Consider the following 26,706-nt stretch of genomic DNA (forward strand, 5'->3'; position numbering starts at 1 on the left):
GTTCCATTGGTCTACGTATCTGTTTTTATGCCAGTACCATGCTATTTTGATTACTAAGGCTCTGTAGTATAATTTGAGGTCAGATATTGTGATTGCTGCAGTTTTGTTCTTTTTACCTAGGATAGATTTGGCTATTCTGGGTCTTTTTTGCTTGCATATACATTTATTTTTTTTTCTATTTCTGTGAAGTATGTCATTGCTATTTTGATAGGAATTGCATTGATCCTGTAGATTGCTTTTGGTCTTATGGACATTTTAACAATATTGATTCTTCCAATCCATGAACATGGAATACCTTTTCATTTTTTGGTATGTTCTTCAATTTCTTGCATCAATATTTTATAGTTTTTATTGTAGAGATCTTTTACATCTTTGGTTGTTAATTCCCATATATTTAATTTTATTTGTAGCTATTGCAAATAGCTGTTTGCTGTTGGCATCAAAAAATTCTACTAATTTTTGTATGTTAATTTTGGACTCTGCAATTTTACTGAATTTGTTTATCAGTTCTAACAGTTTGTTGGTGTAGTCTTTAGTTGTTTTCAAATATAAGATTGTATCATCTACATAAAAGGATAATTTGAATTCTACATTTCCAACTGGGATCCCCTTTATTTCTTTCTCTTATCTGATTGCTCTAGCTAGGACTTCCTCATACTGATATTTATAAATCGTCTAGGTAAACTTGAAACAATGTATACTTTTTCATTTGCTGTAGTGTTGACTTTGTCTCAATCAGGAAAATTTATTGGTTGAATCTAACAGTTGTTATTAATTGAATCGTTCAGATCTATGTTTCCATTGATCTTTTTGTCAGCTTGATCAACCAACGATTGACAGAGATACTTAAATTTTGCCAATGTGGTTGTAAATACATGTATTCCTATTTTTATTTTTGCTAAACTTTGTTTCATATATATTGAAGTTACCAGTACAATTTTCTAGTTGAATTACTTTTTTTTATCATTATGAAATATCCCTCTATGTTTCTAGCCTTGGTCAGTGTGCCACATATGATATTTAAAAAGATATTTCAGCTTTCTTTTCTTTAGTGTTTAATGATATTAATTACACTTTTTAGTTTTCTTCTATTCCAAGGTCTCCTTTATAAAATGTATATAATTAATCTCTTCAAAAAAATGACAGTATTTCATTTTTTTCAACATAACATAAGTAGTTTGGATTCAATCTTCCACCTTGCTATTTAGTATCTATTTTGTTTATCTCCTTCTTTTCTTTACTTTTGTTCCTCTTTATTCTTTATTTTCGTTGCCATTAATTTAACTTTTTTGTATCACACTAATAAAATTGACTTTTTGGTATAGAGTTCTATACATTTTACACATCAATAGATTTGTGTAACGACTGCCACACTTAGAATATAGAACAATTTTATTACTCCACAAACCACCCCCATGCCCCATGTCACCCTTCTATAGTAACACCCTTCCTCATCCCTAACCCCCAGCAATAACCACTGCTCTGTTCTCCATCACCCTGGTTTTATCTTCTGGGGAAGATTGAGAATGTCACATATATGGAATCACACAAATTATAAACCTTTCCTACTGACATATTTTACGCTGTGTAATATCTTTATGATGCATTTAAGTTATTGTGTGTATCAACCATTCATTCCTTATTATTGCTGAACAGTATTGCATTAAATGGATGACCACGTTTGTTTCTGATTTGTTTCCAGTTTGGTGAGATTATGAAGAAATGTTTCCTTTTAAATATTTCAGTATAGGTTGTTGATTAACATACATTTGTGTTTCTCTAGGGTAAACAATCAGGAGTGGAATTTTTAGATTAGACAGTAATTTTAATTATATATTTGATTTGTAAGGAAATGTCAAACTGTTTTAAGAGTAGTTGCACATTTTTATATTCATGCCAGCAATACATTAGAAATTCAGTTGCACCACATTGTTGCCATAATTTAGCATGGTCATTGTTTTGATTTTAGCCATGCTAATAGATATGTGGTAGTATCTCCTGATTTTAATTTGCATATGTCATATGACTAATGTTGAAAAATCTTTTATGTACTTATTTACTATACATGTACCTTCTTTAGTGAAGCTTCTGTTTCTTTGCGCATTTTCAGTTTTGTTGTTTTTCCTCTTACTGCAGAAACTGGAGTATTCTTTATATACAGTATGCGTTCCATTTCTTGTTACAACTTGATCTAAAATATTTTTTTCCTATTCTGAGTCTTATCTTTTCGTTTTCATAATAAACAAGAATTTATGAAAGCTACTTATCTATTGAGGTTTGTTTTTTTAGTTCTTTGTTTTGGTTTTTCTCCAGCTGGATGCCATACCCTTAAAAATTCAGCAATTGACTTTAGGGAAAAAAAATCACTGAATATGGAAATCTATGGAAATCTATTTTCAATTATTCTGTGGTATATTCTTTGTTATGCTGATTCTCTATCTCCCTCTGTATTTTTTATTTATCTGTGTGTGTATGCATACAAATAAGTTTCTAATATCAGTGTGTGGAAGATAAAATTTTGAATCTTGATTTGAAAATATTTTTACTTTCTCATTGAATTGATATATAAACTGGGTATATATCTCGAGCTTGAAAGTCAAGTTCACCAGGAACTCTAGGGTCATTTTAAATTGTTTTCTAGTTCCTAGTGTTCTTGCTCTTATTCTTATTATTGAATAAGAGTTAACATTGCATTTGACAATAAAAATATCAGGCTCTCTACCATTTGTTGCTAAAATTATACTATGTTAGTTGCAAGGTAAGTGCTCTAGAAAGCAGACTATAACAGCAGAATTTGTTTGCATAAAGTATATTGAGGAATGCTTTCTGGATTAACACATTGTGGGGAGCAAAAGAAAGCGAAAAAAATGGAAAAAATATTATCTTCAAGGCAATTAGACCTGCACAGTGTTTCCCAATTGTGACAAGAGGAAAAATTCTTTATAACTTCTATATTGACCAGCATTAAGTGAGTGCTGTCTCCAGGAAGCAGGGTGGGGTGGAGGTAGTGGACATTTCAGTAAGGTGGCCCCCTTTGGCCAAAGGTAATTGCCAGATATTGGAATTCTACAAGCTGTGAGCTGTCAAGGCACATAGCGACTGGGAGAAATGTTCAATTCAGTCTTGAAGAGATTGCTGACCTGGGCAGTGCCCCATTACATACCTTATTTTATGTCTATTTTCTTTCAATATACTGGAAACTCAGTGTATCAGTTTAGTTCTGAAACTCATGTCTTCACCTGAGAAAAATATTTTTAATTGACTTATCTGAATGATATATTACTCTGAATTTTCTGTTCTCTATTTTGGAAACTTTCTGAATAAATTCTCCACTTTTCTTTTGTATAACTTTCTAGCTTTTTTGATATTTTGGTCTAGTTTCTAGGAGAAAGAAATTTTCTGGACTTCCTTTTGACCCTCATTTTAATCATTTTTTTCCCATTATCCAAATGTCATTCTAGCATTGCCTTAAAAAAATAACAAAAATAGGCATATGCTCTTGTTTTGTAAATGAACCTTCTTTCATATCTCTGGTATACTGATAAAATTGTTAAAGGTGTTTTTGGATTGTTTGTTTTGTTGGCTTCCTGAATTGTCTATGATTATGCCAAATTTCTGTTTCATTTATTTTGGTCTCTTTTTCATGTGTTAATCTTTACTCTAACATTCGGTGCTTCTCTGCTGCCAGCAGACATTCAAGGAAATTCATTAAAAAGAAACTGGAGTGTATTGCATAATATTGAGAATTATAGAGTGGTGTGACTCAGCAAAATGACTGGGCAGAAAATTGCTTTCGTTAAGGAAATTCCCAAATGACAATAGATATAGGTCTTTTTTCATGGGCAATTCTGATTCTCTGAGGGAGGTGAGTGAGGGGAATGCCAATTTGTTTATTCCCAAATATGTGTACATGCATAAATGCTCATGTAAACTCAACTGCCAGAATTCCAGATTGCAGTGGAATACAGAATGAGATGGAGGATTTCCATGAAGCAACATGCAGTTCACCCACTTTCTCTGCTGCATACACTGTATGTAGGTGGAAGGCTCTTGTTTAAGTTGCTCATGATACATACTCTTTTATCTCCAGCATAAGGATGGAGAAGGAACATGAGGATCCAAGCTGCTCATCGTACAGCATTAACTCTATTCCCTTCCAAACTTTAAAATCATGATTTATGCTTCCTTGGGCTTCCTAGCCATGAAACTTACAGGGTTCTAGATTTTGTGGGGTGATTTGCTTCCCTTCCTTATTTTCATCCTTCAAAATGTGGTCAGTATCACTAGTCAATCATTGTTTTTTCTTCACTGTGTCTCTATATGTCCTTGTACATATTTTTTCCTATCCCTTAATACAACTTTAGTGGGTTTCCAGAAGGTATGAAAATACACACATGGGTTCAAATGTTTAACGTGAAACTTTATTACTATTTTACAAAGCTCTACTGGTAATTTTTATGCACCTCTATACCATTATTAGTGTTTTCTCTAAATCTCACATACACACATTTTTAATATGTTGACTGATGAAGATCCTGTGTAGCAGTGTTAGTTTCTCTTGAAGGTGAGGAACTAAGTATCATCAGATTATCAGGATTTGGAAAGGGTGATATCTGGAGAATTATTTATGTGAAACTTGAACAAAATTTGAAAGTGTGTTACATTGCTATTGATATGATTTGGATGTGTGTTCCTGCCCAAATCTCATGTTGAATTGTAATCCCCAGTGTTGGAGGAGGGGCCTGGTGAGGGGTGATTTGATCATGGGGGTGGACTTTGCCCTTGCTGCTCTCATAATAGTAAATGAGTTTTCAGGAGATCTGGTTGTTTAAAAATGTGTAACATCTCCGCCTTCTCTCTCTGTCCTGCTGTGGCCATGTGAAGATGTGACTGCTTCCCCTTCACCTTCCACCATGATTGTAAGTTTCCTGAGGTCTCTCCACCTATGCTTCCTGTAACTGTGGCACGAAGAGTCAATTACACCTCTTTTCTTTATAAATTACTTAGTTCCAGGTATTTATTTATAGCAGTATGAGAATGGATTAATATAGCTATGGTTTAAATACTTAAAACTAGAATTTTATTTTTTAATACGTTAGTATTACAATTCATTATTCTTCTTGAGGTGAGAATCATATGGGAAATTATAATAGAAATACTCTTCTGAATGACTCTATAAGTGGAATTTATTCAGTAGAGCCAATTTCCATTTAAAGACTTCTATTTGCTTGCTCTATTATAAAGGTACATTTGCTGACATTGTGAATTGAAATATATATACACACATATAGATATATATATATACCATTTGAAATGACAATGGTATAATATTTGAAATGTTATCAAATTGTAAAATTTTGTTATAAAATTGGATGCTGATGATATTAAGCATGATCAACAAAGTTCAATTATTAAAAAGTATTTTCTCCATAAATAAAAAATATAATTACTTACAATGTTTTTCATTCCTGTGTGCTTGTCATTTTATTCAGTCTATATAAACAGTGACAGAATCACATAAAATATATTTAATATATGTAATAATATACTTAATATAGTCTGAAATATTTTAGAGGCAAATTATTAAAATATTTCTAAATGATGGGATGACTGAATTATCTGCCATTTTATGTCTTTAAAATGATATTGTCATTTGCACCCTGATTAATGTGACCAGGAAAAATGCATTTCAATTTTTTGTCATGTGTCTTCTGTCGCAACTTAGGTAAATTTAGCCAAAGAGTCTCAATGACTAACCTGTATACATAATCCAAATAGTACATTTTCTGGTTTTATAAATACAAAAACACAGCTTAACACAGTTAAAAAAAATCAATGTGCATATTTTTTGTTCTGTAAATATTTAGAAAAACTAAATAAATAATAAGATGAAAGGAAAAGGTCTGTAAGATATAATTGAAACTCCTGGTGCTACTTGGAGCATTTTTTAAAAACAGTTATTAAATAAATGAATATTGGAAGAGGAATAATCTTAACCTGGATCAGAGTGCATGAATTTGTTCTTGTTGCCTCATTCCAACATTAATCAATGCCTAAAGGTTTGCTGGTACAGCTTTTAACAAACTAATTTCTGACAAAAAAAAAAAGATCTAGAAAGTATAAAAACATGTTTAAAAATATGTATATCTATTTGAGGGTTTAGAGATATGTTAAGATAGTCAGAACATTAGAGGCCAAGATTATGTAGAGAAAAGACACAGGAGAGAGCATCTCAGTTGGGTTTTCACTCAGGACATTTAGTTCTTCTTGGTGTAAATAAAAGTAGTGAGCTGTTATCAAGGGTCAAAGAAGTCAGTAAAGCTTTAGTACATGTCATGAGGTTGGGGAGACAAACAATTAGAAATGAGGGTAATCAAAGAAGACAGAGGGGCCAAAAATATGGAGAGAAGGAAAGTATTTAGATATCGATATTTTCTGAGCCACATACAAAACACCAAAAATCAAAATATGGTAAAATTTCTTAACATCACAAGCTAGAAGATAACTCAAATGTACTAAAATTATTGGTGAAAATGATTTTTATGTTAGTAATCTATGCTAAGTATAAAGAGTAGTAGCCTTTATCCACAGTTTCCATTTCTGCGGTTTCAGTTTCCCTTGGTCAACTGTGGTCTGAAAATATTAAATGAAAAAATCCAGAAATAAACAATTCATACATTTTAAATTGCCTGTTGTTTTGAATAGCGTGATAAATCCCACATCGTTTTGCTTCATTTCACCCAGGATAGGAATCATCCCTTTGTCCAGCGTATTAACCCTGTTAGTCATTGAGTGGCCATGTTGGTTCTCAGATTGTCACAGTATGCAGTGCTGTTGTTCAGGTGACCTTTATTTTACTCAATAATGGCTTAAAGGAGCAAGAGTAGTGATGCTGGCAATTCAGATCTACCAAAGAGAAGCCATCAAGTTCTTATTTTAACTGAAAAGGGGAAAGTTCTCTACTTAAGAAAGAAAAAATATATGCCGCGTTTGCCAAGATCTACAGTAAGAATGAAATTTCTATCGGTTAATTTGTGAAGAAAAGAAAAAGAAATTCATGCCAGTTTTTCTATCATACCTCAAACTGCAAAAATTATGGCTATGGTGTATGATAAGTGCTTAGTTAAGATGGAAAAGACATTAAATTTGTGGATGGAAGACATAAACAGAAGCATGTTCCCACTGATGAAAATCAATTGGTAGTTTCAGGCCTCCACTGGGGGTTTTGGAACGTATTCATTTCACATACAGCAGGGACTGCTGTATAATAAGTGTAAGAGGAGAATGAAAATATTGTTGAATTAGCATGCAAAAACTGTGCCTTGCAAACACCCTTAGTTAGGAAGTTATTGCAGATATTATATTCACATGTATTCAAGAAAGATAAATAAGTGATCAATAAAACAGAGAATAGGTCAATGAAAAGCAGGAAAATGAAATCCCAGAACAAGTTTTGCATAAAAGAATAAGAGGGGAAACAATCTGCAGGACAGGGAAACTGAAAGGCTCCATAGCATATTCTCATTGGAGAATCACACAACTAACGTGTGCGAATATGAAAATATTTTTATTACCTTATGATTAAATGTTGGTGCATTTGGGAAAATTAGTAATAATTGAATGAAAAAGTAGAAAAAATGTAAACCTAATCATTATTAACCTCAGGAAAAGCAAACATTACTCATGAAGGCTCTCAGGTCATAGTTGACTACTCAACCTAAATGATGTGAAGTCTAATTATTTAATAAAATATTTTTGGGGGAGGGGATAGGGAGGAAGTAGAGAGTAGGGATTTCAGAAGTAAATTTTCAACTTTCATTGGAGACATTCCTTAGAAAATAATCTAAAATTTATAAACCAATAAATGGTTTTGCAAGTTTATATATTTATAAATAAAGAAGAGTTTAATTTGCCTCTGGCAAATGTTTGAATGATATGAGGGAGGAGTAGATGGGAATCAAATTTTTATTAATGCCTTTAGGTATATTTGGTATCTTATCTATGTATGTAAATTGAGAAAAACTTGATTTTTAACCTAAATTTAAAATTCAAGAACATGTATTATTTTACTACCCTCCAACACTTTGCTTTTAAAATTTGCATACTACTCCATAAGATTAATTTGGTTTTATTGGTGAATACTTTAACTGTACAAAGAAAAGATGCCTTTCCAAAGATCACACCTTCTGTTTCTGAGGGTCTTATTGTAACAATGAGGAATATAGTTAGAAATAAATAATATGGTAAATTTCCTATCATATGTATTTTGTCATGATAAAAAAAGCAAACAAGAATATAATTAGAAAAAAACTAACAAAAATATACAAGTGGTTTTATATATATCCATATATATATATATTTCACTTGCGTGCATGTGAAGAGACCACCAAACAGGCTTTGTGTGAGCAACAAGGCTGTTTATTTCTTTTCTTTTTTTTTTTTATTATTATACTTTAAGTTTTAGGGTACATGTGCACAATGTGCAGGTTAGTTACATATGTATACATGTGACATGCTAGTGCACTGCACCCACTAACTCATCTTTATTTCACCTGGGTGCAGGCGGGCTGAGTCCGAAAAGAGAGTCAGTGAAGGGAGACAGGGGTGGGGCCGTTTTATAAGATTTGGGTAGGTAAAGGAAAATTACAGTCAAAGGGGAGTTGTTCTCTGGCGGTCAGGAGTGGGGGTCACAAGGTGCTTAGTGGGGGAGCTTTTTTGAGCCAGGATGAGCCAGGAAAAGGAATTTCACAAGGTAATGTCATCAGTTAAGGCAAGGAGAGGACATTTTCACTTCTTTTGTGGTGGAATGTCATCAGTTAAGGCAGGAACAGGCCATTTTCACTTCTTTTGTGATTCTTCAGTTACTTCAGGCCATCTGGGCGTATAGGTGCAGGTCACAGGGGATGCGATGGCTTAGCTTAGGCTCAGAGGCCTGACTATATATGTATATATGGATAGATATATATACCCTTTGAACTTATTTTCACAGGTGAATATTTTTTATCCAAATCAGAACAAGGAAGTATTGTTTGACTTTGGATTGAGTATTCACCAAAAAGTATATATCTTTATACACTGTCTATCTCTAAATCTAGTGCCAAATAAAAGCGGCAATATTAATCTGCTTAAGTAATTCAACTATCAGATACTTAGGGACTATGCAGTGGCCTTACCAGTAATTAAAAATCAGTGTTTTCATTGGGTAGATAGAACGCACATGCACATATATACACACAGAAACATATATACATACATATAAATTAATAATATATAGACACTGAAATTGGGGACAGAGATAAAAAAAACATTTTTTTAAACCATTGCCTCTGTAATACAGATTATTCCGAAAATGTGATCATTCTAATGTCTTCAAATATGAATGCATTTGGAAGGTTGCTTGCTAGAAACACAGCTGGAAAACTGGAAAGAAAGCACTCCCTCGTTACTTCAGTTATCCTACGTGGCAAGAGAAGAAAGGGTCAGTTTCACAAAATGTGACTGATTTATTTTGTCCCACCTTAGAGCTATCTACAATCAGCAGGGAAAAGCAGGGGTTGAAAGGTGACACTATCATACAAAACTTCCTAACATAATCTTTTCTGACTTCAAAATAAAAACATATAACTTTATATTTCAAAGCAATATTTCTTTCTTTTTCCATCCCCACTAAAAGTCGCTGCTGTTTCACCAATTAATGAAGCAAATAAGTTATTATCTGACTGACTACAGGCAGAGAATCTCGGCAGTTATTGACCACTGTGCCCTACGAGATGACAACGGCCTCTGTGTTATTAGAGAAAATTAGAGGTAGGAAGCATCTTGAAACACTCCCTGCTGAACTTTGGACTTCAGAAGTTATAATGCTTCCACTCTGTTTAATGGGTTTGAAGTTTCAATCCAGCAGAGACGTAGCAGCATCCTGTGGTCAGTTGAATGGACTCATGCTGTGTATTTTGTGCTAGAAATCTTTTCATTTCTTTGAAGTATTATGTCTCCACAGACGGGGAAACAATCAAAACTGGAGAAAGCAGTTTCTATTTGAGAACATTAACAGATAAAATGAACATGGGTACAGTTTTGCCCATTTTATTTTATTTTTATGTAATCTAAAACAGGAAAAGAGGTTCTTGTTTTGTTTAAATAGAATCTTTCTTCAGATAGGAAGCTTGTGAGCAAAACAATTAGATTATATATTATTTTTGTGTGGAGATGTTACATACACTTTATTTGAAATACTTTGTTTGAAGTATCTCCAGATATGAATATGAAGACATACGAAAGATACTTAGACAACATGTAAATGTGCTGGCTCTTCTGAATTAGGATGTATTATCCCTTTTGTGAGAAAATGGGGTGAGAAGAATATGTAAAAAGATAGATTTGTGGCACTTTACTTTCTGACCATAGGAGTTTGGGGGTCCAAAGTATTTTTTTTTATTTCGTACTTGTTTAGGGCTTTGGGTTAAATAACATTTATTTATTCATATTTGGTTGTATTAGACCCAAAATTGTGAACACTCTTACAAATTTCATTAAGTTAAAATTGGTCAGTCAAATAAATATTATATTAGGTCAGTTAGTAGCACATTCTGATTCTATATCTGTGCTTTGATTTGTTAATTAATACGGTCAAAGAAGAAGAAAACTCTTTAAAAATGTTTCTTTTCAGAATATGAACTTCTTTATATTTCGGCATGGTAATGGCATAGGCATTCCCAGCTCATTTCTTATTTATTTAAGCTTATACCACCTCAAATGCTTTCATGTCTCCATCAAGCATGCATGCATTGATTTATTCAGCAAATCTTTATTGACTATTTGCCTCCAAAGTAGCAGGCACATTAGTCTCCATATTTAGTTAAGAATTCATATCTAACATCACCTTTACCACATTCATATTATATCAATTAATTGTAAACAACATATGTGTATTTTCAAAATATACATTTTTGGTTTTAATTCATTGAACCTCAGAGAATGTGATATCTGCTATTTTGAACTGTTAGAATTTATTGAACTTTTTATTGTGGTATAAAATAAGGATAATTGGATGGATAATTAGATGAATAATATGTGGCCACTTGAAAATAAAAAAAAAAAAGGAAAACTCTCTCAATAGAAAGATGGAAACTTTTCCATCTCAATAGAAAGATGGAAACTGTTTCACTCTTTCCAACACAGACTTGCAAGTCACACCATGTCAGTTCTGCTACCTGCCATTGGGTAAAGTGAGTCACTAGGCCAGCTTATTTTCAAGGGGAGATAAACCCCATCTTGAGAGAAAGAACATCAGTAGATTTACCAATTATTTTTAAACAATCACAGTTTGCTTTCTGACCACAAATTATTTATACTTATCCACATGCTTAATAGACTCAGACTCTCCCAAGATCCTCAGAAGTGTTATCTATTACATCATTGGTATAATGTAATAGATAATTTATTGTCTATTACATCATTAATCTTAGGTTTGAGCTTCAGGATCCTGTCATGTATTTCAGATTTAGGGACAGATGAGGCTTCTTGTGTACTATATTTGGGATACTGTTTCTCGAATGTCATTTCTCTTCATTGGAAGTCCTGTCAAGGTATCTACCGCTGGTGATCTCAACATCCAATAATGCCGTCAGTATAAAGAAACCACCTTGGACCCTAGCATTCTTAAAGGGGGAAAAGAGGCACAAAGCAGTCACTGGTAGCAATTCTGAAACCCAGCTGGGCACGTGTTGGCAATCTCTTAATTAGTACCCACTCTTTTCTGGGGATGTTCTCCTTTAATCTTTACTCTACTCTCTGGGCTTTGGGTTCTAGCCTTTAAATTCACCTTCCTTTAACATAAAATGTAGCGCATGTCTGCAGCCAAATAATTTTCTCAGCTTCCTTCCTGCAAGTAGTAGTTTGGGGGTCCAAAGTATTTTTTATGTTGTGCTGTCTCTTCCTTTGTAGTCCGAGTAATTGTGTTCCCAGTGATATAAATTTCTTAAACATTCTGAGTTTTTTGTAGGTCTTACTGAAGTTCATTCCATTATGGAATTATTAGAAACTTTATGCTTATGAATTAGTGGAGATATATGAAGTGCCCATTTACGGACTTTACAGGCCTCTTGTCTGTTTTGAATGGTGCTATGGTTTGGATGTTTGTCTCCTCCTGAACTCATGTTGAAACTTAATCTCCATTGTGGCAGTATTTGGAGGTGGGTCTTTAAGAGGTGATTGGATCATTAGAACTCTGCCCTGATGAGTCGATTATTCTTTAATGGGTTAATATATCAATGGGTTAATGAATTAATAGGTTATCATGGGAGGGAGACTAGTGGCTTTATAAGAAGTCAGGAAGAGAGACCTGAGCTATCACAGTCAGCCTCCTCACATGTGATGCCCTGAGCTGCCTTGGGACTCTGCAGAAAGTCCTCAACCCACCAGAGCAAGAAGTCTCCGGCCAGATGTGGACCGTTGACCTTGAACCTCTCAGTCTCCATAATTGTAAGAAATCAATTTATTTTCTTAATAAATTACTCAGTCTCAGGTATTCTGTATAAGCAACAGAAAACAAACTAAAAAAAAAAAAAAACAAGTTTATGAGACACCAACATATATAACTAGGAACTTTCTAGTAGAGTAGACCAAATAAAAAAACTGTATAAATACTTTTTTAAATTGTTTTTTGCATTGTTTCCGCTACAAAAGCTTTCCACTTGCCTTCCTTTGGCAGAGGTCCTAAACCACTTCCAGTTCAAAGCTGCTCAATTCATGAATTGCTACTTGTTCAAATAAACTTTCTTAAAATTTTTATCGTGCCTCAGTTTACCTTTTTGATATAAATTTTACATACAAAGGCACAGGAGCTGGGGCTGTCAGCTGATTCCACTCCACGCAGCAGCTTTTTTTTCTGCAAGAGAGATCTGAGCAGTGTACTTCCAGGTCTTTGCCACAGTGCATTTCAGAAATCCTTCAAATGTTACAGATTGTTGACATGACTTTCAGGCAGATCTAATTATTTAATATTTTATAATTTTCTTCTATTACTCTTTTAACAAGAAAGCAGTAAACAGTAAACTTGTATCAAAATAAAATATGTGGTAGATATATTAAGTTAATTTGATATTAATTTTCCATGAAACAAATTATATACAACCAGCTATTTGGAATTCTAACTTAATGCCAATGGTTTCTTTCTCCTTGTTAAACCTGGTTTTTATACGTGGAATCTAACCACATAAAAATATTGAAAGCCGCGGGGTGGAGCCTGCAGTGAGCCGAAATCGCGCCACTGCACTCCAGCCTGGGCGACAGCGAGACTCCGTCTCAAAAAAAAAAACAAAAAAACAAAAAAAAACCTGAAAGCACAGAAAATATTTTATAATGTCTCTAATAGGAGAAAGATGGAACATTTGAAGTTTGTAGTGTGGTAATGGTTTTTTTAAGGAGATGGTAATTAAAATGAACACTGATGAAAACCATAGTTCCATCTCCATCATTTTAATTTGAGCACTGAACAAACATTTCTATCCTATATTTTCTCTCACTGATTACTCACAGAATACACAATTACCTACTTTGAACCAGTATGTACACATTGCAAAAACACAGATAAAAGTGTTTAACTGATTTCTAAATTAAGGTGTAGAACTGTTTTCTATTTACTTAGTCTTCAGGAAAATTTTTATTCCCCTTTCTGCATTTTCAAAAAAAACCCAAAAAACTGGTGTCAATTTAAGAAGCTTAGCTGCTGGCAGGAAGCAAAATAGAGTAGTTGTATTTTGGAGGGGAGTGAGGGGGATATTTTTTAAATCACTGAAATTTAACTGTTGAAATTGCATTTTGCCCTACTACTTTTTTTTTTACTGTCCTACTTAGCATTTGAATTGTTTGACGTAGATATAAAATTTACATTTACAATTCCAAAATTATAGCTCCCTGTTCAAATTAATATAAAATCTGTCTAGCTTCATTTCCCTCTGCATATTCACTGCAGCTCTACATTATAAAACAAAGTTCAAAACTACGTAGATAAGTATAGTTATATGACATTAATATATTTAAAAGGCATCAATTCAACAAGAATATTAACAATTCTGAGACTATTTGCTTTCAAAATATAGTTTAAAATTGTACAAAGCAAAATTCAAACGAATTAAGGACTAAAAATACAAATTCATAATCCTAGTTTAATCATTCATATATCAATAAAATAGCTAATAAGAATAGAAACAATAAGTATGCATGTAGAGAATCTTAAAAATACAATGAAATTTTTGATAAGATGCTGAAATTCATGTCAATAAGGAAATGCAAACTAAAAATCACAATTAAATATTACTACTGTAGGGGTGCCGTGATGCTCTATTGAAATATCCTAAGAGCTTAAATACCCACCTATCAGCTTCTGGAGATGGTGGTGAACAATAACTTTTTCATGCACAGATGCAAAGGAATAGCCCCCTTTCTCAATTTAGGTCACATTTTCTCAATTGAGAAAAGGGCCTATTTCTTTGCATCTTGGCAGAGTTATCTTAAGCTCTGAGTCTTAAGATCCCATTCATCTTCATTAAGTATCTGATGCTGATGAGGATGAAACCACCTTTGCAAAAATTATAAGACGAAGAAAATTATGACAGTGTAAGAGATCTGATCTAACCAACCCCATCTTGCTTTTAACCTCCAAACTGCCTTTAGTCATTCCTGGGTATGGGCCAAGCTAACTTTGAGTGAAATTTAGTTTATAGTTTAAATGATAATAGCCCTTCCCCAAAACTATACCAGTCTTGAAAAACTAATGAAATGCCACCAGGTTATGAGAATGAGAAGGGCCTGAACTCTACTAAGATGTAGGCATAGTTAAATGATTACCAGCCGCTATTCTGGAGGTCACAAGATCTGCAACTTCCCCAATTACTCCTATAGATAACATCACTATTGTAAAAACAAAGATTGGCCTTGGAGATGTCTTTTCAGGCTTTTTCAATTCTGACAGTTGGGTGGCCCCACCGAGACCTGTGATTCAACCAGTCCTGTCAATCCCACCCAAGAACAGATTCAGTGCAGAAGGACCATTTTCCACCCCTAAGATTGCATCCCCAGCTAATCATCAGCACTCATACCCTATCTCCCTCCTCAGAAAACTGTCTTTGAAAAACCCCTAACCTTTGAGCCTTCCATGAGATTGATTTGAGGCTTAACTCCCTCTCCTGCATGGTGCGGACAGCCTCTTGTCAATTAAACTCTTTCTTTCCTGCAATGTCATGGCCTTGATGGACTGATTTTGTCTGAGCTGTGGGCAGGATAGAATTCAACTTTTCATTTGCCTCTCCATGTGTCTGAGAACCAATGGAGTGGAAGTAGAAATAGGATTAATCATGCACCGTCCTTCTGGTGACCCATTGGAGGATTGTACTTTCCATTCCCCAAGCGTAAAGCAATATACTTCTAGATGTCCTACTTCCCAAAGGGGAAATGCTTTTACTGGGAGGTATAGTGATATTACCAGTGGCAAGTCTGTACGGGTCTGCAGCAACTCGATTCTTGCCTCCTAGAAGGAGTGAATTTGGCCAAGGAACATAAGACAGAGTGAGAGACCCAGGCAGGTTTTAGAGCAGGAATGAAAGTTTATTTAAAAGTTTTAGAGCAGGAACAAAAGGAAGTAAAATACATTTGGAAGAGGGCCAAACAGGCAAATTGAAAGATCCAAGTACCCTGTCTGACCTTTGATTTGGGGTTTTATACATTGGCATCTTTCTGAAGTTTGCATTTCTTCTCCCTTGATTTTTTCTTGGGGCAGGCTGTCCGCATGTGCAGTGGTCTTCTAGTATGTAGGAAGGACTGCACGTGCGGTGTGTTTATTGAAATTGTGTGCATGTTTATTTGAGGTGATTTTCCCTTACAAGTCGAGTGTTCCTAGAAGAAGATCATATATCAGTTAAACTCTGCCATTTTGTCTCTTAGTGCACATGCTTGAGCCCGTTCACCCAACTCTTGAGATCTGATCAAGAAGCTGCTGATCACCAGCTTCAGGTGTTTTCTATCTTTTGGGAGACTGTCTTTCCTTGGCATCAGCTGCAACCAATCATTGTTTTAGAGGGACAGTTTAACAAACTCCAGAGCATCACCTGATGGTCACCTGACATTCTTTGGTTGGGGTCTCTCCCACCCTGCTCATGTCTGCCTAGCTACCTACTCTAACAGGTCACCATAACAGGAAGGGTAAGTGTTTCTCATCACTAGGGAAAGCAGGGCTGCTGTTACACAACAGGGGAAGGGAGGAATGTTATGGGTGCTCAGGTGATCTACTAGGGCATACTTTGGGTTCACATGCCCAATTTCAACTGTGAATTCACACAGAAATGCAGTCATCATGGCATGATGAAATGAAGGTAGCCAGAGGCTAAATCCTCAAGGTTATGTGCCTGAATCCTGTCACAAAGCATTCTACCTAGACCATATAAGTGCTAGCTAAGAGGGAGAGAAATCTAGAATAGATGATGGAATAAGGGGATAGTAAATTGTAATTATTACCTTTAAATCAATTGCAATATTGGCTATGGTTTTTCTCATAAACTGTTTCCTTGTAAGTTTCGCAGTAACACCACCAACTAGAATTTTATTCAAAGATAAGAATAAGCAAATGGGTGTGAGTGGGACAAAGTGGAGAATATAGTACATAATGTCAGGTTCTGTCCAGATCTCTTCCTCTGGGCTGATGTGTGCCTGTCTTAGTTGCTGGGCGTATTAGCTGCCAGTACTTCACAGCTGCATCTACCTCAGAGACTTGCTCTTGTCTGCAGGCAATTGTCTCAATCAAGATAGAACTTGGTCTCAGGTGTCCTGAATCCAATGATTATCTAATCTGTGATACAAAGACTAACTACCTTACCTCCATTTTGAGAAACCCGGAAGTGCTGCTATTTCAGTTTCAGAGCTTCTCACAGGAAGGCTTAAGATCTAAGAAGTTGAGGTAAGAGAATATTTGAATGATTTATATGTAATTTATAGTAATTGATGGTGATGAGAAGGTGCTATTTTTCTCGAGAGTTCAGTAAGCTGGTTCTAAAATTATATTATGAAAATTACATAAATACACACACATTTTAGCATTACAACACATGAATATCAGGATGAATACCAATGTACTATATGGAAGAAAAATTAATATTTACTAAAATATGAGTGGATATTCCTAGAGTGTATAACTTTAAATGTTTATGCTATCTTCTTTAAAAACCTAACGTTAATGATGATGCCCATTTTACATACTGTTAGGTTTGCTTTACACACATTTAAGTTCACTTATCAAAAAATGTGTATGTTAAGCAAAGCAAATTCTGTAGCCGTTTTCTACCCTCAGTTACATAACCTATGCTGTGGAAACTAAAAATCTCAGCTGAGCTATAGTCAAGAAACTTTATCAGCAGGAGTATGACACTGCAGCTCCTGGGAGCTTTCCTTTTCTCCTATTTGAGCAACCTCAACCTGAAACAGCACAAATTTGTGCATAAGTAAAGCGTGTAGACAAAGCAGATGCTATAATGATCCTCTCCTATAGAAAAAGGAGGAATTATCGCACTCTAAGGCAAGGATACTATGGTAATTAGCCATAGGGCGCATGTAGTTACACAGGAAAACATTAGCAAGATCTCTAGACTTCTATTTGGCTCCGTGTGACTTAATTGCCTTCTATTGATGATCCCTACACATAGCCCTGTGCTTCTTATGCTCAGAGGGCATGCTGGCTGAAAGTCCAAAAATAAAAGTGATGCCTAACCTCCAAATCACACATCCACATCGCCCTAACACCAACCAGTGATCAAATAAGTCCCTAACCTATGCTCTTCATTTTCAATAAATAAAACCATGAAATTAGAAATTAGACCCTGTGCTAAATACAATGCCTAAGTTTTATTAAGATTCTAGCTCTCATGAATGGAAAAAAAAAAATCAGTAACTCAGAAAAGAGCAGCTGATTGTAGCTATTGTTTAAATTGCTTATATATATGAATGTATGTGCACTGTCTATAATGTGACACTTGCTCAATATATATTTTATTAGTAATGTTTTATTTAGTTGTAAGTACTCAGGGATTATTTATCTTATACATAGTTATACTTATTGTATTAAAGAAATATAAGTAATGCTACATATTTGAGATGAAAACAACCAAATTAATGTCAGTCACCTTTGTTCTGAATCTCAGCTAAATCTATTTAATATGTGATTTGGGGCAGATTTCAGTTGTTCTGGACCTCATTTTCGACACTTGTAAAGTAAGATATATCATTTAAAATCACTTTCAACATTTAAAAAGATAATTGAAATTTAGAATGTGCTCTATTTGTGAGGTTATTATGAAGATAAGTAGAAGGACGGTTTCCTGAAACTCTAAGGATGTGCATACATACAAAGAAGCCAGTCATTCTTTCATAAAAAACGCTTTCTTGGTTGTCTCGTCTGAGCATTGTGGATCTTGTTTTTAGCAGTAATCAAACAATTTCTTTAATGTGGAATATTATCTAGAGCAACAAAACTGTAAGTTACAAAATGATATAAACACTGACAGCCAGTTGACAGTTTACTTAAGGAGAATTTCCTACAGCAAATTACCAGTAATTCTGAAGCTCAATTCTGGTCCTGTTCTGAGGCTAACTAGCTCATTTTACTATGATCTACTGATTGAAATGTACATAAAATCTTTGATCTGGATCCGTGGCAGACATATGTTCATTAAGAAAAGACTGTAATTTGATTTTTTCAGCACTCATCAATAGGCTTCTATGTTCCACACATTGAGTTGGCTTATAAAGGTGAATATGTCACAAATCCTTCTCTCAAAGATTCTAGATATTAGTTGAAAACATGAATAATTATAACACACCAACTATTTTAGGTCCTATAGAAGCAGAAAAGATGGAGGATCCATTCAGCTAAGGTTTGGAAATATTAACAGATGAAGTTATGTTAGAGCTTCATCTAGTTCACCAGGTGATCAATGTTATTCTCAGATGGAGAAAATTAAGTGCAAATTATCAGATGCAAAAATTACATCTGAAGTTTTGTTTTATCTGAAGTTTTGTTACATCTGAAGTTTTGTTACATCTGAATTAGTTTTGAAGTCGCTCAGCAAAGGCGAGCTCACCACTAGGTTACAAAATCAATTTCCGCCTACCTGCGATCTTTGTCTCTGCATTCTGTTATATAGTCTCTTTCCAACTAATAGAGTTGTGGCTTCTTAGAACACTATAATTTTATTTCTTAAATCAAATCCTCAAATGGCCATCCTAGATGTCATGTCCATTGCTCTTGCTGGAAGAAAGGATGGAGGACAGGCATCACATGTGTGGTGAATTTGACTAGTTTTCTAGAAGAGATCGTGGCTCAAATTATTCCCAAATTGACTATTTGAAGCTATTTCAATTGGCACCTGTGCCCCTTTGGCATTCCCCATCCTTTTGTTTTTTGACCACTTCCTTGATTTTTGGCCCTAGAAGATGTTCCAGGCTCATCTTGTATTTTTCCTCTTCCAGCTCTAAAATCAGTTGTTTCTCCAAGAAGGTTGAATTCCTTTAATGAGAGAATAGTATTTACAACCAAGATCAGGGCATAGGAAATGCTCACTGCCGCTGGAATAGCATTGCCCCTAGGACCTGTTGGCAGACTGAGTTAGAAAAAATTTTTTCTATGATAGATAAAGTATAATCCAACTTCAGTGAAAGAAGTAGCAGTATATGTGGGCAACAGTCATTTTTAACATACTTTTAAATTTTATATTTATTAGACACAATGGTAAGAGTTAAATATTATGCTTAATCCTGCTGTTATGATTTTTCTGAAGTTATGGTTTACTTGTGTTGTATAAGCTGGTTGATAAAGTTCGATGTTACTAAGACAGCCAGGAAAATGAGAATAGGGCGATTTAGGGATGCCATATATGCTGGTATCCAGAGGGTACAATCAATCTGGGGACTACTTTAGGTATTGGAGACACATCTTTATAGGTAACATAAAAATACGTTGTTCTGTGATCACCTCATGGATATAGGATGGAGCCCCTCCCACTTAGTAGGTTGGATTTGAGCCCGATGACAATACATCCACTCCAAGAAAGTAAGAAAAATTGGTATGACTCCTATCATGAAATGTCCTGGAAAGAACAGGGCAACATCCCACAAGGTCTAAAATGACTGGAGAGACCCAGGGAGAGCAACTGGGTTTGACCTTTTTTGCAGTTACAGAATAGGGCAGGAAGAGTGTTCCTCCACTGGCCAGGTTTATGTGGGTTGAACTTCCTGCTGGTGTCAAAGGAAAGAGCAACAGACTTACTGACTATCCCAAATGCGAGGAAGAGGGGGAACAGGGACAGAGGCTCTAAATCTGTCGGCAGACATCAGAAATGGAGTCAGACTTTTCTACACCACCCATACATTAAAACAAGCCGTGTAAATAACAGAAAGACTTTCACTTGCAATGTATAAAAGTGTTCTTAGTTATAGATTAATTTTATGGGTTAGTCAAATGCAAATAGATACCATGATTGAATAGATTTCTAAGTACAAGTTAGTACAGAAAGAAGTGTAGTTACTAATTTAATATACCTTACGGTTTGAAACATTTTACTGAGAAAAACAAATGCACCAAGTACAGCATTGCAATCTGCACCCAATTTATTCTGAGTTTTCTTTACCTTTTGGTGACTACCATTTCAATATATGTTTTGATAAGAAGAAATCACTCATGATATAACTTATTTCCAATTTTCTGATCTTAATTGCTTGTCAACTTCTCAATATATTTTTGGAAAAGATAGAACCAAATACAATGTTACCGATGAGACAACCATTATTACAAAAATGATATTTTCTATAAAATATCAATCTATAAGTGACAAGAAAGGGGAAATTTCAAGAAGAGACCCTTATTCTGTATGCAGATAATTCATTTTTTGAATATTATATTGAAAACAAATTCTAAAAATTTTCTCCTAATCTATACTAAAAATAGTTGTATTTTTATAAATATTTTACTTATTTTAATTCAGTGATGATTTAAAAATTAGCAAGACAAAAATTTCTAAATACTTGCTATGGTGCTGCACATATTTTAACTTCATTAAAAATTTATTAGTTTTTTTAAAGCCCTTAAATGTGTAGGAAAACATTCAAACCATTAACATGTTATGTTTATATGTTAATGCAAGTAGTTAAAAGATAAATATTCATTAATTAATCCTATATTTTTATGTCTTTACACTAGAAATATTTATTTTTAATTTATTTTAATCATGTCATCTCTGTTCTCAGAAAAACACACTTTGGTCCATTTGGAATGAACCAAATGCATTTGGAGTATTCAAAAAGAATGTTGAAATAAAAGGTTAACCTTAAAGAGAATGAATTTGGCTATGTACTAGGGAGAGTAGATTAGATTGCAGTAACAAACAGAATGAGATAGTACAAACACTAGGCATAGTGAAGTACATTTCCACTCTATTGATAATCCTGTTACAGGGTAGTTGGTTAGTCTTTTCCATGGGTAGTTCAGGTGCTGAGGCTCTTTCTGTCCAATGTCTCTGCCAACAACTTTGACGTTGTACTGGTATTTATCTGTTCAATGCACATGTAAAATAAGAACAGAAAACATGGAGGAGGCAAAGCTTCTTGGGTCTTGACCTGGAAATTTAATATAATACATGTTATTTCATAGCAAGTCCAAAAATAACTGTCAATAGGACCATGTGCCAAGATAAAGGAGGTGTATATGGATTGTGTTAAATAGGCATCCACTGCAGGCTGCTAATCATTAGTCATATGGGAACTAATGCTTATTCCAAAGGTGGAGCACAGAGTAACACAAGGCTAAGCTGTAGGCTTTTTGAATTTGCAGTGATCAAATTTCTAAAGTAAAAGCCTGTCTCAGACAGGATCAGCACAGAAATTGTACTATACAGAGGCTGGAAGTAAAGTGTCTCAGTAATGACAACCAGGTATAACTTAGCACAGGAGAGATCAGAATTAGTGATATTTTATTAACAATTATTAGTGTTTATGATACATAATTAATATAAGGAGATTCATCTTGTGCATAGTTAATCTATGAGAGAATTAAACCAAGAATTTTTTTCATTTTTCATTATTTTTCTCATGTTCTTTATTCTAGAAAACGATGTGATAAAAATAAGTTACTGTTCTGAATAGCTAGTGAAAATTTACACAGAAAAATAATATATTTTAAAAATAATCCAGGCCGGGCGCGGTGGCTCACGCCTGTAATCCCAGCACTTTGGGAGGCCGAGGCGGGCGGATCACGAGGTCAGGAGATCGAGATCATCCTGGCTAACACGGTGAAACCCCGTCTCTACTAAAAATACAAAAAACTAGCCGGGCGTGGTAGCGGGCGCCTGTAGTCCCAGCTACTCGGGAGGCTGAGGCAGGAGAATGGCGTGAACCCGGGAGGCGGAGCTTGCAGTGAGCCGAGATCGCGCCACTGCACTCCAGCCTGGGCGACAGAGCGAGACTCCGTCTCAAAAAAAAATAATAATAATAATAATCCATTAATATATAGTAACAAATCCCTTTTTATTCTGAGGTTAATCCGCATGTGAAATGATTAGGCCAGGCACTGCAACTCTAATTCCCCATGCTTGTGCATTGAGCTGCCATTTGTTACATCTGTTTGCATTAGTCATTTTGACTCCTAGTGCACAGTTAAATCAAGACTAACTACAGATAAAGCAGAAAATTTAGTGGGAAAATGTGATGAATCCTTAAATTATTTTTATTATTCCATCTGGATGGCAATTATATTGCTTTGTGGGGTTTTTATAAGATCACAGTAAATATAACAATCTTCTCAGGAGATTAAGTTATTGGTGAAGAGTCACTTTAATAAATAAATATTTACACAACTTGGAAATTGTGTAAATGTAAAATGTAATGACATTTATGACTTTAAAAACTTCATTATTGAAATGTACAAATTTAAATGACAATGTTAAGATTGCCAGATATAATGCTCTAGTTTAATGAAGTAGCTAGTAATTTTTAAGCAAGGCTTTTTTTCAACCTTGTGTCATAATTAACCACATATCTAGAAAATATCTTGTAGCTAATCATATAAAACAAATTCCTGGCTGTTATAGCCTTAGAATTAGCACTAACTAAAACTCTAGTAACAATTTTCTTTACTAGTATTTATTAATTAGTTTGGTTTTCTGGCAGAAATAGGATGAGTCAATGAAAATCTGTCTCATATTATTATAAAGAAATCGAAATTCCAATGCTTAGTTCAGAATGCAGTAATGCACAATGCTTCATCCCCTCTACAGACACTGTTCAATCTTAGTGTGATGCTGGCCAATGGAATATAAACAACAATGGAATATAAACAATGGAAGTTGCAGAGTTATATGCAACTTCAAGTTAAAAAATAAAAGTGGAGATTCAGATCCACAACATTAATTTTTTTTATTTTTAGACATTTGATGCCATGCCTTGTACATTTTGAAATTCAACATGGTAATCATTGATTTTTTTTATTATTTTTAAATATGCACATTTTCTAATACTTAGCTATTATAGTAGCACTTTCCTGAAGAAGCAAGAATTTAAGAAAAGAATTAAAGAGAAGAATCCACTTTTAAGTGTGGCAAAGGCATGGATACAGATACATGTCTACACATATTTGAATGTGTGTATATCTCTGCTGTCACAACATTTTAGAACAGCTTACAGCAAAAATGTATAAGGCTAAATATTGTCAATATATGTATAAGAATTAAGACACAGATCTGGGAAAATAATACTTCCTGTAAAAAGTAAATAAGTTTGAAAATAACTACAGTCTATTTATTGAAGACATAGCTTAATTATTAATAAAATTAATTGATTAAAACTCATCTATTAATATTTTAAGTGTAATAACAAATTATTGCTTCATTTTGCTAACTATTGCCAGATTTCAGAATCTGCCTTAATCTGACATAAAACAGGTGGTGTCATATAACATAAGAACTAGAAATAAAATCTTGATGAACATGGGTATAGATGCAGAAAAAGTACCATTATTAAAGGATATTTTTGGGAGGCCGAGGCGGGTGGATCATCTTAGGTCAGGAGTTCGAGACCAGCCTGGCCAACATGGTAAAACCCTGTCTCTACTGAAATACAAAATTAGCCAGGCATGGTGGCAGGCACCACCAATCCCAGCTATTCAGGGAGCTGAGTCAGGAGAATCGCTTGAACACAGAAGGTGGAAGTTGCAGTGAGCTGAGATCGCACCATTGCACTCCAGCCTGGGCAACAGAGTGAGACTCCACCTCAACAATAAATAAATAATATTTACATATTTATAGAATGCATTAACAGTAACAAAAAACAAAAATGTATGGATAAGCAGAATATATCAGAAACCTAGAATGAATTGCAATCAACATTATGCTATTGAGGAGGAGTCAGAGTGTTTAATAATAAAATTCCCTAATACAAGACTGCTTTTGATAACATTTTTAACTTCTTTTTCAAGGAAATCCCCTTCTTGTGTCTTTCCACTAAATAAGAAGTTATTCACCATCCTTTGCAGATGAGCATCACAGGCTTTTTGAAAGATAAAATTTTCTATTAACCTCTGTGTGCTTTGGTTTTCTCATAAGTAAAAATAGATGGTAATATGTAACTCCAAAGTTTGTTGTGAAAAAAAAGAATTGAGGTGATGTATGCAAAAGTAACTAGGAAGTTTTTCCCACACAGGGAGTGCTCATTCAGTGTTAGATACCCTCGTTCTTCCCTATATATATACATAGTTTAGGTTCACATAAGGACAAAGCATCAAAATAGAGTGTCTTACAATTGGCACTAACAATTTTTTTTTTAACTCAAAGATTTGCATTTTATATATAAGAAACAACAGGACTACTGATAAATAACAAAAGCTCTTAATGCAGACAATCTACACTTATGTCTGGGCTTGATCACAAACTAGCATTTTGGTGCTAAAATATGTTATTTGGTCTTCCCGAGCCCATTTCCATATTTAAAATTGGGGATGAGAAATTCACTGATATATTATTAAGATTTAAATGAGGTAATTCCTGAGAAGGAGTCTGAATCATTCCAAAATATAGGTGTTATTAGCTAATATGAGTAGTAATTATTATTACATAATATATAGTAGTAATATTGTAGCATATGAAAATACTATCTGCAAAAGAAGGAAAATAAAGATTATCTTCATGATAATTATTTAAAAGCTACCAGGCATAGGCGGAACAACAATCAAATGATAGTTATTAATTTTTTTTTTTTTTTGAGGCAGTCTCGCTCTTGTCGCCCCGGCTGGAGTGCAGTGGCACACTCTCAGCTCTTTGCAACCTCCGTCTCCTGGGTTCAAGTGATCCTCCTGCCTCAGCCTCCCAAGTAGCTGGGATTACAGTTGCCCACTACCACACCCAGCTAATTTTTGTATTTTTAGCAGAGACGGGGTTTCACCGTGTTGGCCAGGCTGGTCTCCTGACCTCAGGTGATCTGCCCTCCTTGGCCTCCCAAGACAGTTATTAATTTTGATGCTCAGGCTAAAATCCATTCTATCTGAAAAGCTGCAACCTCAAAAGAGGAGCAGATACTCATTTCTTTGGAATCACAGGACACTGAGGTTTACTACTTCCAATAGCATCCCCTTTTTCATGGAGAACGGATTGTCTCCTGGATTGTGTACTGTTACGTAATGACAAAGCATCTTTGGGACCTCTCCTCTAATGCATTGCTAGCACAAAGGTGACTGTGCTGCTCCTCTGTCAGGATTGGCAGACACAAAGGCAACAATAAGTGAAAATCACAGAGTTTAAGAAAGTTTTTTTAACCAAAGTATTTGTACTTCCATATTTCCTATTGAAACATACAATCTAAGTCCAATAAACCACCTTTTCAGACATGAGTATATGCAACCTTAGCAAAATGAATTCCTTTAGAGAGAAAAAATACTTTTGAAGATGAAATGTATCATATTTTATCATCTAAAAACAACAATATGTATAAAAATTCAGGCTGAGAAGTGGAGATTTGCTCAGGTATTATCTACTTTTTATTGAAACTTTTAACTTAGAATATCCCATCCAGAAAAACAAAACACAACTAGAAAAAAGCGGAAAACAAAACAACAGCCCTAGTTGAGCTTTGTTCATGTATGCATCAGTTCCCTTAGAATGTAATTTACCTAACTTAACACCTTGGTGTTTTACCCTTTTGGATTTAGTGAACTGGCTCAACATCAAGCACTGATACAGGCACACCCTTCAAAATAACGTAGAGCTCAGGAACATCAGAAGAGAAGCCAGAAGTCATAAAAGAGAGGTAAAAGGATGAAGCCAGTGGAGAGAATACCGTGATAGAAAGATGAGAACAGGAATTGTGAGAAATAGACTGAATTATACAGAATAAGGCATAATTTCTGAAACAAAATAGAGCCACTAAATTTTACATACATCATTAGTATGTCATTATTCATCACCATACAGTTATTTGCAAAGATGATTAGTGGTGACTTTTTTTTTGAGGCATAGTCTCACTCTCTTGCTCTGTCACCTAGGCTGGGGTGCAATTGCATTGTCATGGCTCACTGTGGCTTTGACCTCCCAGGCTCAAGCAATCCTCCCACCTCAGCCTCTCTAGTAGCTAGGACTACAGGCACAAGCCACCATACCTGGCTAGCTTCTTCTTCTTCTTCCT

The 26,706-nt window shown here is 34.6% G+C and overlaps 1 protein-coding gene and 1 long non-coding RNA gene across 6 annotated transcripts in view; one reads left to right on the plus strand and one right to left on the minus strand.

Annotated features, from left to right (window-relative positions):
- Window positions 1-6,830, minus strand: part of LOC107968076 (zinc finger protein 283-like) — an 83,066-nt gene extending 76,236 nt beyond the window's left edge. For 2 of the 5 annotated variants that reach the window (XM_063792274.1, XM_063792276.1), the window contains exons 1-2: window positions 6,678-6,810; window positions 5,455-5,493 (exon numbers count right to left, since the gene is read on the minus strand). In XM_063792274.1, the coding sequence (XP_063648344.1) occupies window positions 5,455-5,466 (12 nt within the window). In that variant the 5' untranslated portion in view covers window positions 5,467-5,493; window positions 6,678-6,810. Of the gene's footprint in view, window positions 1-5,454; window positions 5,494-6,677 lie in introns of all 5 variants that reach the window. The other 3 variants (XR_010150538.1, XR_010150537.1, XM_063792273.1) reach the window with 2 other exon arrangements.
- A 59-nt stretch (window positions 6,831-6,889) lies between these two features.
- Window positions 6,890-9,629, plus strand: LOC129136855 (uncharacterized). The gene is made up of 2 exons (XR_008538869.2): window positions 6,890-7,005; window positions 9,338-9,629. It is a non-coding gene; the product is annotated as an uncharacterized LOC129136855 (long non-coding RNA).
- The last annotated feature ends 17,077 nt before the right edge of the window (window positions 9,630-26,706 follow it).

Source organism: Pan troglodytes, chromosome 14 (assembly GCF_028858775.2).
Source record: "Pan troglodytes isolate AG18354 chromosome 14, NHGRI_mPanTro3-v2.0_pri, whole genome shotgun sequence".
NCBI lineage: Eukaryota > Metazoa > Chordata > Mammalia > Primates > Hominidae > Pan > Pan troglodytes.